The 14704-nt window shown below is 48.5% G+C and overlaps 1 protein-coding gene across 2 annotated transcripts in view; it reads left to right on the plus strand.

Annotated features, from left to right (window-relative positions):
• Positions 1 to 14321, plus strand: part of ACSBG1 (acyl-CoA synthetase bubblegum family member 1) — a 55829-nt gene extending 41508 nt beyond the window's left edge. For both annotated transcript variants that reach the window (XM_012801925.2, XM_012801924.2), the window contains exons 6-14: positions 3055 to 3135; positions 3226 to 3375; positions 3687 to 3863; positions 4602 to 4783; positions 6509 to 6739; positions 7398 to 7615; positions 10766 to 10905; positions 11410 to 11656; positions 14006 to 14321. In XM_012801925.2, the coding sequence (XP_012657379.1) occupies positions 3055 to 3135; positions 3226 to 3375; positions 3687 to 3863; positions 4602 to 4783; positions 6509 to 6739; positions 7398 to 7615; positions 10766 to 10905; positions 11410 to 11656; positions 14006 to 14076 (1497 nt within the window). In that variant the 3' untranslated portion in view covers positions 14077 to 14321. The remainder of the gene's footprint in view (positions 1 to 3054; positions 3136 to 3225; positions 3376 to 3686; positions 3864 to 4601; positions 4784 to 6508; positions 6740 to 7397; positions 7616 to 10765; positions 10906 to 11409; positions 11657 to 14005) is intronic.
• Positions 14322 to 14704: the final 383 nt, after the last annotated feature.

Below are 14704 nucleotides of genomic sequence, written 5' to 3' on the forward strand. Positions count from 1 at the left end.
CTCCACCCTGTATTCTTTTACTTTTAACTTGTGTCTTTACAGTGAGTTTCTGGCAGACAGCATATAGCTAGGTCTTGCCCTTCATCCAATCTGACAAAATTGTCTATAAATCCACCATTTGACATTTGTTTCCCACTTGTCTCATCAGTTCTCAATTCCTTTTCTTCTTCTTCTAGACTTCTTTGGGTTGAGTTCTGTTTTGTTTTGTTAGTGCATTTGATTCCCACAGGCTTATTAGCTATCCTTTGTTACTATATCAGTGTTCACCTTAGACTTTACTGTTGGCATATTTAACTTACCACAATCTCTCTCAAATATCAGACCACTTCACATGCAACATGGAGCAGTACACGTCCTTCCCCTCCCATCCTTTGGTCATTCCAGAAAAAGAGTTTCCAAATTGCTTTGAAGGGTGGACAAGGTGCTGGCATCAGTGCACAGCTTCCCAAGGGGAGTACTTCAAAGGTGGCCACAGTGAAACTCAGCAATGAGAGATATAGCACTTATTCTAGAATAATTCTAGAATGAATTTGTTAGAGTGGCATGGTGGGTGGCTCAAGGTAGTCACCAAAAGAATTGTAAAGTTTTTTTTGTTTTTGTTTTTTGAGACAGAGCCTCAAGCTGTCCCCCCTGGGTAGAGTGCAGTGGCATCACAGCTCACAGCAACCTCCAGCTCCTGGGCTCAAGTGATTCTCCTGCCTCTGCCTCCCAAGTAGCTGGGACTACAGGCCCCTGCCACAATGCCCAGCTATTTTTTGGTTGCAGCCGTCATTGTTGTTGGCGGGCCCGGGCTGGATTCAAACCCACCAGCTCAGGAGTATGTGGCTGGTGCCTTAGCCACTTGAGCCATAGGCTCAGAGCCAATTGTAAAGTTTTTAACAAAATTTATTAACAACTTTCGCAGCAAGTTGGGCCCCAGCCTAGTAATTGCAGGCTTCATGGGAAGTGCAGTTTGGGATTTTATACACAACTTTGAGGAGTATCAGCTGCTTCTTGGAGTCTCCCAGGGTCTTAATTAACTCTGGTCTCAAAACAACCCACCTGCAAGGTCTCAGTCAGACCATATACTCTCTATTATATGGTCCCACAAATTCTACCACCTCAGTTTCCTAAGCTCTGATCTTTGTAACTTTAACTCAGTGAGATAATCAAATTCTGTCTTCTCTTTCTCTCTGCCATAACCTGGAATCTCCTGTGGGGAGAAGCCTGGGGTACTCAGAGGCTTGTCCAATTCACCTGCCCTCTCTCAGGATGGCAGTCCTTAGCTGTCTATAATCTGAAATCGATTGTTTTCTAAGTTTGTCCAGTCTCCTAACTTTACCGTGGGAGGATAGTGTTACTTTCTTGTGCCCAGAATGAAGTCTCAGCAATATATATTTTAACAAAAAATCACAAGTTCACGCTGACATTTGATTCAAGTGATACATTGTGGGCTTTTTTGATTTATTTGATTTCTTCTTACGTTTCTTTTATCTTACCATAAAGTCTTAGTTCGTAGTAATATTAACCTAATCCTATAATACACATCAAGTAATTTTAAAGTAGTAGTACAGTAATCTCCCTATAATCCAGCACCCATAAGGATTGGTAAATTCTAAATAAATGTAGTTTCTGGTGGCTTGAGAGTTACTATGAAAAATAGGCTTGGCTTGGCACCCATAGCACAATGGTTACAGCACCAGCCACATACACCGAGGCTAGAGGGCTTGAACCCAGCTCAGGCCAGCTAAACAACAACGGCAACTGCAACAAAAAATAGCTGGGCGTTGTGATGGAAACCTGTAGTCCCAGCTGCTTGGGAGGCTGAAGCAAGAAAATCACTTAAGCCTAAGAGTTTGAGGTTGCTGTGAGTTGTGATGCCACAGCACTCTACCAAGGGCAACATAGTGAGGGCAGCATAGTGAGACTGTCTTAAAAGAAAAAAAAATAGGCTTAACTAACTCTATATTCCATACTACACCACACCACACCATAAACGCTGTACTGACTTGATATTAACCTTGAAATACACTAATGAAAAGAAAATTAAGACAAAGGCAGGCTTCACTACCTAAAATTACAAAACAGCTTTGTAAACCCAGTGTATGGTTTTAGTTTAATGGCAGTCAATGCACTTTCAGTTTCACTACTATATATTTTAGGTTCAGGTATTGCACATGAACACTTAAAACTGTTTCAGTAGGACACGTGGGAGCTGCGGGAGGGATGCACCAAGCACCAGCTTAACTCTGGGTCACCTGCCAGGTGCTCGGGTCCCGGATGACAGGGAGCTTACTGGGTCATTATTGGGCCTAACAATGAGACTACTGAATAAAGTTTGGAATTCCTTTTTGCCCCTAGAGTATGTGTCACTAATAAAAAGGAATCAAAGTGCACCCCTATAAAATCCCTTGATGTAATTCTTTTTGTGTTCGTGTAACACCAACTGGATATACAATCTAATTTATTTTGGAAGGAATAAATTAAATCAAGGTAAGTAGAACTGGATGGAAGGAATTTTTGCTTCCATCCCCTTCTTCTTACCTTTATTCCGTTTCTCTGCCGACAGACACTCACTTTGATCAGTTTTTGGTCTAACCTTTCAGGGTTCTTTTTGTAAATATAAATAAATATATGCTCCCCTATATATGTAATTTACCTATTTTCACACTGTATCCCCTTCTTACACAAAGCCAGCATACTGTACACATACTGTGCACAGTCCTTTCCCACGACTGCTATACTCTAGAAACCACTCACTCTGTGCCTGTGTGTAGGACTCTGGACACGTCTGCAGACGTGGTGTTAGTACTACTCTGCTGTGCGGCTGGATCGTACACAGTTTGTTCAGTAGTTTTCCCTTAACAGAAAGTCATTCCTTGCCCCTTGCCTATCCCCACCTCTGCCATCCCCATCTTCTCATGACGGAGGCTAACTGTCCTACTAGGGTCAAAGGTCAGCAGTGCAGACTCCAGAAGCCTTTGCCACAAAGTGCCTGCCCAGCAGGAGCTGGGATTCTTCTTACGAAGTGATGTTTTTCTTGCTAAAATGAATTCATTTTTCCCACCAATGCAGATCTGGAAGCAGTTGCCACATCTAAAGGCAGTAGTGATGTATAAAGAGCCTCCCCCAGAGAAGACAGCCAACGTGTACACGGTATGGTCAGTGGTCCCTGGGCACTAGGTGGGGCCTGTCTGGGCCCACCCCACTGAGCTGAGCCGCTCGCTGTTCCCCTCCTGGCTACAGATGGAAGAATTCATGGAGCTGGGGAACGAGGTGCCAGAGGAGAGCCTGGATGCCATCATTAATGACCAGCAGCCCAACCAGTGCTGTGTGCTGGTGTACACGTCAGGCACCACCGGCCCCCCCAAGGGGGTGATGCTCAGCCAAGACAATGTAGGACAGAGGCCCAGCCTGGGGGCGGCTCTGGGTGGATCTGGGCCATGGTCCTGCCCCACCCCCAGCTCCGACCCAGGGAGCTGAGATAAGCAGAGCAGCCCATCAGTCTTTGGCCCAGACTGAACCGTCCAAGGGAAGGGGGAGGAGGGAGGAGGCCTATCCTGGGGGTTCCCAGGGCCTGCACAGACACCAGGGATGGTACTCACTCACTCTGGACATCCCCAAAGAAAAAGCCGCAGCAACCAGGGTGACGGCAGTTGTGAATACTGCCAGAACTGGCTTGTGGACACTGCTTACATGTCCTCCAGATCACGTGGACAGCACGGTACGGCAGCCAGGCTGGCGACATCCAGCCAGCAGAAGTGCAGCAGGAGGTGGTGGTCAGCTACCTGCCCCTCAGCCACATCGCTGCCCAGATCTACGACTTGTGGACCGGCATCCAGTGGGGGGCCCAGGTCTGCTTTGCTGAGCCTGACGCCCTTAAGGTCAGTCTGCCTCCCTGCTGTGTGGCTGGCCCAGTGCAAGGGCCCTGTGTGTACCCATCCCAAGCATGCACTCACATCTGTGGGCCCTACTTGTTCACCCACGTGTGTGCTGGTTTTCTGTGCATTTATCAGTCAGAATTCTGCCAGGTGCCATTTTTTCAGCAACTCAAATGACCAAACAAGAAGGGAAACTGTTGGCGTAATATAAAGTCAAGTCCGAGTGGTTTGCTGGGTTTGCAGCACCCTCAGAGTAGGAGCACAAGATGGTCAGGTGGCCACAGCCCCTCCCTGCATCCCAGTCTCATAGACTACACCTATTCTTTGGGTCCTTATTTTAATTGGAAGAAAATCTTTCCAAGAAACCCCCCAATGATCTTCCCCCACCCTGTATCTCAGTGGTGCAAGCAGTGTCACTTGTCTATTCCTACACCAAATGCTGCTTAGTGGAATGGAATGGTCATATTTGATTTAGACTAATAATAAAGTCACCATGCTTAGGGCTGGGAAGGGACGGAGGGCACTGAAGCATCGGCCACCTGATAGCTGACTGCCACCAGGGCTCTCTTCGTAAAGAAGAGCGAGGTGGTGGCCATTGAGCAGACAGCATGTGGTGCACATCTCACGCACGTGCATGTGTGTGTATGTGTGTGTGTACACACCTGTGCATGTGTGCACACTGACTCTGGGATCTCCGGGAACCACACTGACCGGGAGGCCTGCCTCTCCTGGCACTCACAGGGGACGCTGGTGAACACTCTGCGGGAGGTGGAGCCCACATCCCACATGGGGGTGCCACGGGTGTGGGAGAAGATCATGGAGCGGATCCAGGAGGTGGCAGCTCAGTCTGGCTTCATCCGGCGCAAGATGCTACTGTGGGCCATGTCGGTGACCTTGGAGCAGAACCTCACCTGCCCCAGCAGGTACGGGGTAGGAGGGACCCGGGGCCACACACTGGGGGAGGCAGCAGGGCTGGGTCACGGCCTGTACACACTACCAATCTGACAGGTCAGGTTTGTCACTGCTCCAGGGACCTGTCAGTTCTGGGGACCCCTGTGCAGAGGCCTGGGGCCTGTTCTCCTGTCCTCCTCCCAGACCCTGCTGAGGACAGTCACTCCATCTTTGGGCTCTGACTGGCAGGACTGTATGCTTCCTCTGTATTCACCTCCTGGGGGCAGGTTCTGCCACAGTCTTCTGAGGTCTTCTGACTTCAGTGGGCATCAAGGATGGGCCAGGGGATGGGACTGAGCCTTCCCAGCCTCTCTAGCATCCCGCTTGGGTACCTCCCCACACCCTTCGGACTGCTTTTCAAGCTCCCCCACAGTGCTGGGGGAGGGTCAGTGACATAAATCTGGCCTGGTTTCAATTTAGAAGTCGCCTCCATTCCCAGTGTGTCTGTGAAACAGTATGTTTCTCGAGAGGTGTACACATCTGTGCACCCACAGTGTCATTTGCACAGACATGAAAGGTGAACATGCATGAAGAAAACATTTGTGGGCTTCAGTGGGATCATACAGGGTGGACATAAAGTTTGTGTGCAATTTAAATTCGTTTACTAGTAATTAGTGTACCAATGTGTAGGCAACAGCACAGATGCATACCAGTTTGCACATGCAATCACACACATGTTCAGAGACTTGAAGTATACATTCAGACACACACGTGTAAACAGGTACAGGGTGGACAGAAAGTTCGTGTGCAATTTGATTATTGCAACCTCAAAATCTTAGGCTCAAGTAATTCTCTTGCCTCAGTCTCCCAAGTAGCTGGGACTATAGGTGGCTGCCACAATGCCCAGCTATTTTTTAGAGACAGGGTCTCACTCTTGCTCAGGCTGGACTCAATCCACCCACCTCACCTCCCAAGTGCTAGGATTAGAGGCGTAAGCCACTGTGCCCAGCCCTTGAACACCCACTTTTTTAATGCTGTGGTGTCCATCCTCTGGCTACAGACCAGTATTAGTCCATGCCTGTTAGCAACCAGGCCACACAGCAGGAGGTAAGTGGCCAGTGATTGAGGAAAGCTTCCTCATCTGTATTTACAGCTGCTCCCCATCACTGGCATCACTGCCTGAGCGCAGCCTCTTTTTTTTTTGTTCTCTCTCTTTTTGTGGAGACAGAGTCTCACTCTGTTACCCAGGCTAGAGTGCCATCTTGTCATCATAGCTCACTGCAACCTTAAACTCCTGAGCTCAAGCGATCCTCCTGCAACTACAGGCTGCCTGTCACAACATCCAGCTAATTTTTCCTATTTTTAGTAGAGACATGGTCTTGCTCTTGCTCAGGCTGGTCTCTACCTCCTGAGCTCAAGTGATCTTCCCACCTCAGCCTCCCACAGTGCTGGGATTACAGGCATAGACCACTGTGCTCCGCCTGAACAGAGAAGCAGCAGCATTAGATTCTCATGGAGCATGAGCCCTACTGCACATAAAAGGGACCTAGATCCTGCCTCCTTATAAGAATCTAATGCCTGATGATCTGAGGTGGAGACGCAACCACCCCCAAACCACCCCTGCTCCAATTCCACACATGGAAAAATTGTCTTCTATGAAACGGGTTCCCGGTGCCCAGAATGTTGGGGCCACTGTTTCAATGTCATGTGTGTGTTTGTGTGTTTTCTTCCATGGACCACTCTCCCTCTCCCACCAGTGACTTGAAGCCCTTCACAACTAGATTGGCAGATTACCTGGTGCTAGCCAAGGTCCGCCAGGCACTGGGCTTTGCCAAGTGTCAGAAGAGCTTCTACGGAGCAGCACCCATGACCGCAGAGACACAGCACTTCTTCCTGGGCCTCAACATTCGTTTGTATGCAGGCTATGGCCTTAGTGAGACCTCAGGCCCCCACTTTATGTCCAGCCCCTACAACTACCGGCTGTACAGGTGAGGCCCGCAGCTGCCACATACCCTTGCTGATAAGCTCTGCACTCCCATGCTGAATGCCTTGGTAACCCTCTCCTCTTTGCACATGGATTGGGTCCCAGAGATCTGGCCAGTGGGTGGTGGGATCCCAAATGCCAACACTGTCATCCTGATGGGGGTGGTCTCTGTCATGATCATCTGTGGCTGAAAATAGCCTGAACTACCCAGAGAGTCCCTGACTCCTGATGGAGCGATTTTCCTCTACCCCACTCCTTGTTCATGTGGGGTATACTTACAGCTGTTCCAGGATAGCTGATGGCCCATGGGCCATTTGGGGTGGGAATGGAGGAACTGGGCCAGAATTCTAGTAGGTGAGCGGGGCAGCCAGCTCCAGGCATTGAAGGGTCATCTGTTGTGCTCAAATACATGCCCTCCCTGCCAGCCCAGCACCTGCTCCACGTTCTGCCACTAACATTTCATTCATCATCCACTCACCTAGAACCCTTTAATTAGAGCTACGTTTCCTCTCTAAATCCCCTATTAAAATGTGAAAACCCCTGGAGGGGACACCATCTAGTCATCAGTAGATGGGGCTGAAAACCCAGCTCCCCAGTGGGCCCTCATCCTGGGCTTAGAGGCAGCAGCCTCTCTGACCACCTCTCCGGCCCCTGGCGACCAGCTCAGGCAAAGTGGTGCCAGGCTGCCGGGTGAAGCTGGTGAACCAGGATGCAGAGGGCATTGGGGAGATCTGCCTGTGGGGCCGCACCATCTTCATGGGCTACCTCAACATGGAGGACAAGACACGTGAGGCCATCGACGAGGACGGCTGGCTGCACACAGGTGACGCCGGCCACCTGGATGCTGATGGCTTCCTCTATATCACAGGGCGCCTCAAAGGTGAGTACCCTGGCCTGCTGGTGGGGTCAAGGCTACAGTGGGGCATGGGAGGAATTCTCCTCCCACCACTATTTATACCTGCTTCCAGCATCATGCACCTTCACTGAAAGCATTTTACTTACTCTTCTGTCCTGGGGGACAGGAACTGATATTACCCTGTCTTACCAAGAAGGATCTCCAGAGAGGATAAGTAACTTGCATAAGCTCACCCAGCTAGAAAATGATGACGCTAGAATTCAAACCTCCTAGAAAAACAAAGCAAATATTTCTAGAAGACTTGAGGACATAAATATGTGTTTGTATATGCAAACACAGATATAGAGAACAGAACGCAAATTGGATATAAAATTAAGAGTTCAGGCTGGATGTGGTGACTCACTCATAATCCTAGCACTCTGGGAGGCCGAGGTAGGTGGATTGCTTGAGCTCAGGAGTTCGAAACCAACCTGAGCAAGAATGTCTCTATCGCTATCTCTACTAAAAATAGAAAAAATAGCCAAGCATAGTAGTGGACACCTATAGTCCCAGCCACTTGAGAGGCTGAGGCAAGAGGATCACCTGAGCCCAAAAGTTTGAGGTTGCTATGAGCTATGACACCAGGGCACTCTAGCCCTGGCAACAGAATGAGACTCTGTCTCCAAAAACAAAACAAACAAAAAATGAGACTTCAGATAAATTTTCTGCCCAGTCAGTGAAATAAATGTGAATTCCTCCATGGAAAGATGTTTATGCACCCACATGGGAATCAGATACCGGGTTTCCCGGGGGGAAATGAAGTTTGGTGAGTGGGTGAACAACTTTCTGGATACCATTCAGGCAGATGTGTGACCATGCCCAGGTTCCAACCGGTGGCCATGGAGGTTCTGACACTCCATGGAGGAACAGGAGGTCCTAGCATTGTTTGGGCCCAGGGATGTGAAGGCCTGTGAGCCCTGGCCAGTACTCTTGGATAAAACCTTTGCTCAGAAGCCACAGGTGGCTGCTCGTGTGTGCGGGGGTGCCACCTAGTGTTCCCCTTTGTAACAGCAAGTGAGGGGATTGGAATCCCAGAACAGGAAAGGATAGTAGGCAGAGAACCAAGTTTATACAGAGTTGGCCCTCCTCTTAGAACTAGTATGATAAGAGGTAAGGGTCCAGAAACCTTTTCTCCAAATACATATCCAAGTGACCCAGCATCACTTCTAGAAAAGACCATCCTTTCATCATAACTTTGCAGTGCCATCTGTGTCATTCATGAAGTGACTGCCAGTGAGAGGTCTATTCTTGGGACTCTATTCTGTTCCACTGGTCTGTTTGCCTATCCTTGCACCAATACCCCAATGTATTAATTCCTGTAACTTTATGACAGAACTAGATACAAGACTCTGTAAGTCCCACATCCTTGGTCTTCATCTTCAAAATAACTTGGCTATGGTTGGCCATTTGCATTTCACAATGAATTTTAGAATCATTGCATCAATTTCCTCAAAAAAATTGGCTGGAATTTTGATTTTGATTCCACTGAATTTATAGATTAATTTGGTGAGGAGGTACATCTTTACAACATTAAGTCTTCCAATCCATAGACACGGTATATCCTTCCCTGTATTTACTTAGGTCTTTTAAAATTTCTCTCAATAGTATAGTATATAGTTTTTAGTATAGAGATTTTTGCACATCTTCCCTCATATTTTACTTCTAAAAAATTGTTATGCTATTGTAAATAGTGTCATTAAAAAATTCTTGGCTGGCAGCACCCATAGCTCAGTGGGTAGGGTGTCAGCCACATACACCGAGGCTTGTGGGTTCGGTTCAGCCAGGGCCAGCTAAAAACAACAATGACAACTGCAACAAAAAAAACAGCCAGGCATTGTGGCCGGTGCCTATAGTCCCAGCTACTTGGGAGGCTGAGGTAAAAGAATAGCTTAAGCCCAAGAGTTTGAGGTTGCTGTGAGCTGTGACACCTCAGAACTCTACCAAGGGTGACATAGTAAGACTCTGTCTCAAAAGAAAAAAAAATTCTTGGCTAGTCACAGTGGCTCACATCTATAATCCCAGCACTCTGGGAGGCTGAAGCAGGTGGATTGTTTGAGCTCAGGAGTTCAAGACCACCCTGCGCATGGGCAACACCCCATCTCTAAAAGTAGCCAGACATTGTGACAGACACCTGTAGTCCCAGCTACTCAGGAGGCTGAGGCAAGAGGATCTCTTGAGCCTAAGAGTTTGAGATTGCTGTGAGCTATGATGCCATAGCGCTCTCCTCAGGGCAACAGAGTAAGACTCTGTCTCAGAAGAAAAAAAATTTTTTTGTTTTACATATTTTCCTGCTGTTATACAGAAATGCAATTGTTTTTGCATATTGGCCTTGTATCAAACGACCTTGCTTAGTCCACCTTTTAGTAATGTATACATTGTTTTGAATTTTCTATGGGCACAATCATATCCTCTGCAAATATGACAGTTTCACTTCCTCCTTTCCATTCCCAGTGATTTTTTTCTTGCCTTATTTCACGGAGTAGGACCTCTAGAAGGCTGTTGAATAGAAGTGGTCGTACTGTTCATCCTTGTTTTGTGTCCAATCTCAGGAAAAGCTTTAAATATTTTATCTTTATTTATGTTTGCTGTGGATTTTCTGTAGATATTCTTTACCAGACTAAGTAAGTTCCTTTCTAGATCTTGTTTGCTAAGGATTTTTATTATTTACTGGCAGCAAAAGATGCGGGTAAATAAAATAATGAGTGCCTGTGTCTTCATGGGATTCCTGTGCAGAGTAAACAAGTGGCTGCTTGTGAAGTGAGTGGTGGCCGTGGTGGTTACTCAGCAGAGGCAGGGAGGGGACATGACACGGGCTGTCTAGAGGCCAGGGTGAGAGGTCCACTGAGGCACTGGGCTGACGGAGGGCCGGATGAGATGTCTGAGCAGCCAGAGTCTCGGATGATGAACGGAGGAGAGGGATCCCTAGTGGAGCATTTATCCTTGGGGACTGCCACTGTCCCCCAGCAGCTGTGAGAGGCTTCAGAGGGGCCTGGTACTGCTTCTTGGCTCCCAGACAGGGGCTGTCCTGGCAGCACCACCTTCTGTCCTGAGCTCCCAGGCTGTGGCTGAGTCTGGGTTGTGGTCCAGCCTGGGCACTAGGACTACAGTCTGGTGGGCCCGACCTTCCCTCCCCAGAACTAATCATCACAGCCGGTGGGGAGAATGTGCCCCCTGTGCCCATCGAGGAGGCTGTGAAAGTGGAGCTGCCCATCGTCAGCAACGCCATGCTGATCGGGGACCAGAGGAAGTTCCTGTCCATGCTGCTCACTTTGAAGGTGTGTCCAGGGGATTCTGGCTCTGGAGGAGCCACAGCAGGTGGGGGTCTGTGGATCCGGCCCTGCAGAAGCCATGCTCAGCCCAGGGCACACCTGGAGCTCATGGTTTTATTCCAGATTAAGAGTAGTCAATGCTGCCTGCACCATGGAGCAGCTGCAGCACACAGAACTCCTCCTGTCCCCGGTATGTGGCTGTGATGGTCCTTGACATGTCACCAGCACATTTCAGCTCCCAAAGAGCTGCTGCCCCCACCCTTGCCCACACAGGTCTTGCTGCAGCTGATGGCAAGCATGTGAAGCCACATGGCCTCTGTTTCAAACAGATGGTTCTAGAAGGAGTAGGGTGCTGCTGTGTTAGGCCCCATTGTGTGGCAGAGGTAGCAGTGGCTTGAGAATTAGGAGATCCTCATCGTGAAGTCACTGTCTATAGCACAGATGCTCCCTGGACCAGGGCCTGTGTCCCGCAAGGTGAGGCTTCATCCTCATCTACCTCTGGCTTTTCAGTGCACTCTGGACCCAGAAACCTCTGACCCAACTGACAACCTCACTGAACAAGCTGTGGAGTTCTGCCAGAGGGTGGGCAGCAAAGCGACCACGGTGTCCGAGATTGTGGGGAAGAGGGATGACGCTGTGTATCAGGCCATTGAAGAGGGGATCCAGAGGGTCAACATGAATGCCGCAGCCCGACCCTACCACATCCAGAAGTGGGCCATTCTTGAGCGCGACTTCTCCATTTCAGGTGGAGAGTTTGGTAGGTATTTTTCTTTTCACTATTCTAAGGTCCGTGCAGAAGGGCCTGACAGGTATCTGTTCTGAAGCAGCCATGGCAAAAAAGGTCACAGCTATCTCCTTCCTGTGGGAGCCTGGTACATGGCCTTGGTTGTGTAGAGCCTATTGGATGTGTATGTGCTAGAACTTACCAATTCGAACACACATTTAACCTTGCCTCTACTATGGGACCCTAAAATCAGTGGCACTATCAGGCAAACACTATGGAGCAGCTAATGTTGGAGCAGGAGTCGCCGGCTCTAGGGTTGAGACTACTGTTATCTTCAGCAAGTCAGCTCATGTGACAGGTAAGAGGATGAGGCCATTCCAGACCACGGCACACAGGCAGAAAAGGGCTCTCGTGTACCCTCAGCTGGCTAGATGAGGTTGCTCTTAGCTTTAGCATCTTGCTATGTTCAAGGCATGGAGAAGTGAAAATGGCTTCTCCAGTGAGATTCCCTCAAGCCCATCAAGGCTGAACCCAGATGCAACTATCCACAGTAATGCTGAGCTGCATTGAGCTCACAGACCTTGAGCTTATTTGGTTGTCTGGTGCCAACTTGCTGAATGCACAGACAGAAGGTGTCCTCTCTACCAAGTTAATAGAGATGACTTGTATTCTGAAGTTTCCAGTTACAAAGTTAAAAGTGAGCCAGGCACAAAAATGACTTAAAGGTAGGCAGGACCTCAAATCAGAGTCCTTTCGACCTTGCTTTAGAGGTGGGAAACCAAGGGCAAGAAGAGAGATTTAGGTAAAAGCATTCATAAAAACCACGGCAGAGGCCCCCTCCAACCCCAACTAGGGCTCCCCTGCCCTGTCACAGTCCATCAAAGCATGGTGTCAGCCAGGTGCGGATGTTCACACCTGCAATCTCAGCATCTAGGGCAGGGGTCCTCAAGCTTTTTAAACAGGGGGCCAGTTCACTGTCCCTCAGACCGTTGGAGGGCCCCAGCACAAGGTGGCCTCTAAGCAGGACAGGCAGCGGCAGCAAAAACAGCAAAAACACCTGGTGGGCTGGATAAATGTCCTAGGAGGGCTGCATGTGGCCCGTGGGCCGTAGTTTGAGGACACCTGATCTAGGGGGCTGAGCTGGAGGACTGCTTGAGGTCAGGAATTGGACACCAGCTTGGGAAATACAGCAAGACTTTGTTTCTACAAAAAAAAATTAAAAACTAGCTAGGTATGACAGTGGGTGCCTGTAGTCCCAGCTACTTGGGAGGCTAAAGCAGGAGGATCACTTGAGCCCAGGAGTGATCACACCACTGCGCTCTAGCCGAGGCAATAGCACAAGACCCCTTCTCTTTAAAAAAGGAAAAGAAAAAAGAAAGCATTACGTCCAACTTTTTTTTTCTGAACTATCACAAAAATTCAGAGATGATGTATTATTTATACTATGTAACAAATTATCCCCAAACGGTAACAGTTTAAAACATTTATTATCCACATTTCTGTAGGTCAGGAAACAGGAGCAGCGGGGCCAGGGAGGCCAGCACCAGAGCTGTGCTTACGTGCGTGGTTGCTGTCAGGCTTCAGCTCCTCACTGGCTGTTGGCCACTTCTTCATAGGCTGCCAGTGTGTCCTCAAACATGGTAGCTGGCTTACCCCCAAATGATCCAAGAGGGAGCATGAGACAGAAACTATAGTCTTTTTTATTTAATTGCCCGAATCATTTATTCATTCAAGGGGCATAATAGAAAATGGACCAAGGATCAAGAATGGGTGCAGGTCAAGGATAAGGTGAAAATGGCTTCCACCACTCTATTATGTACGTGAAAGAAACAGCAGTCCTTTGTAACCTGCTGTTACACACTATCACTTCCTCTATACTCTGCGAGCCACACAGACCAAAAGAGACAAGTGAGGAGGGGACAGCACCAGGAGCAGGAGCCCCAGGAGGGCTCCTTGTCTTAGAGGCCAGCTGTCTGTCCAAATCATCTAGCTTCATCCCAGAGTCACAGGACTCACTGAATGTGGATCTTTTTCTTTTTGAGTCTTACTCTGTTGTCCTGGATAGAGTACTGTGGTGTCATAGCTCACAGCAACCTCAAACTCTTGGGCTTAAGTGGTCCTCCTGCCTCAGCCTCCTAGGTAGATGGGACCACAGGTGCCCACAATGCCTGGCTAGTTTTCCTCTATTTTTAGTAGAGACAGGGGTCTTCCTCTTGCTCAGGCTGGTCTCAAACTCTTGAGCTCAAGCCATCTACCCACCTTGGCCTCCCAGAGTGCTGGGATTACAGGCATGAGCCTCTGCACTGGCCTGAAATCAGATCTTTACCTTCTCAGAGTTCTCAGAGGCTGAGCTTCACTAATTTCTACCAATTTCTCTTTTAGGTCCCACAATGAAACTGAAGCGGCTCACAGTTTTGGAGAAGTACAAAGATATCATTGACTCTTTTTATTAAAAGGAGAAAATGGAACCAGGGGCCATGCTTCAAGTTTCTTCAGGACAGACGGCAGGCCTTCCGAGCATCTTCCTGAGCCCTGGTCTCTTCAGTCTGGGCATGGGCACTCTTCTGGGCAAGTCTGTTAGGTCTCCAGGCAAGGATATGGCACCAGCACCTCATATGCCAATCTTACCCCAACAATAGCTGACAGTTCTGAGAAGCTCCACATGTGGGTAGTTTTAGTTCTATTTAAGTACTGCTTTTTGTTCAGGTGGCAAATGAGATCAGCACTCCTTCCAGAAATAAAGGGGAGAGAATTCTGGGCCTTAGTTCCAGGTAGATTAACAAGCTGCTAGCACAGCTAACAGGCTAGACAGCAGCAGGCTGTGGAGGGAGGTGGGGAGAAATGGCTGGATCACCAGTGTGTGTGCAGGGAAAGCCCACAGTAATAACTTGCCTAACAGCCTGACCACTTCAGAATCCTGTTGGACACTGCCAGCTGTGGACACCATTACCTCCTCCACATGCATGTCAACTGACTTCATGCTTAATAAAACTGCTGCCACCTATTTGATTCTATTTAATGTATAATCTGAATATTAAACTTTTTAACAGAACTGTCAATAAAGACCTGATATTTTTTGTC

This window comes from Otolemur garnettii, unplaced genomic scaffold (genome assembly GCF_000181295.1).
Source record: "Otolemur garnettii isolate 467f Iridium unplaced genomic scaffold, OtoGar3 scaffold00011, whole genome shotgun sequence".
NCBI classification, from domain to species: Eukaryota; Metazoa; Chordata; class Mammalia; order Primates; family Galagidae; genus Otolemur; species Otolemur garnettii.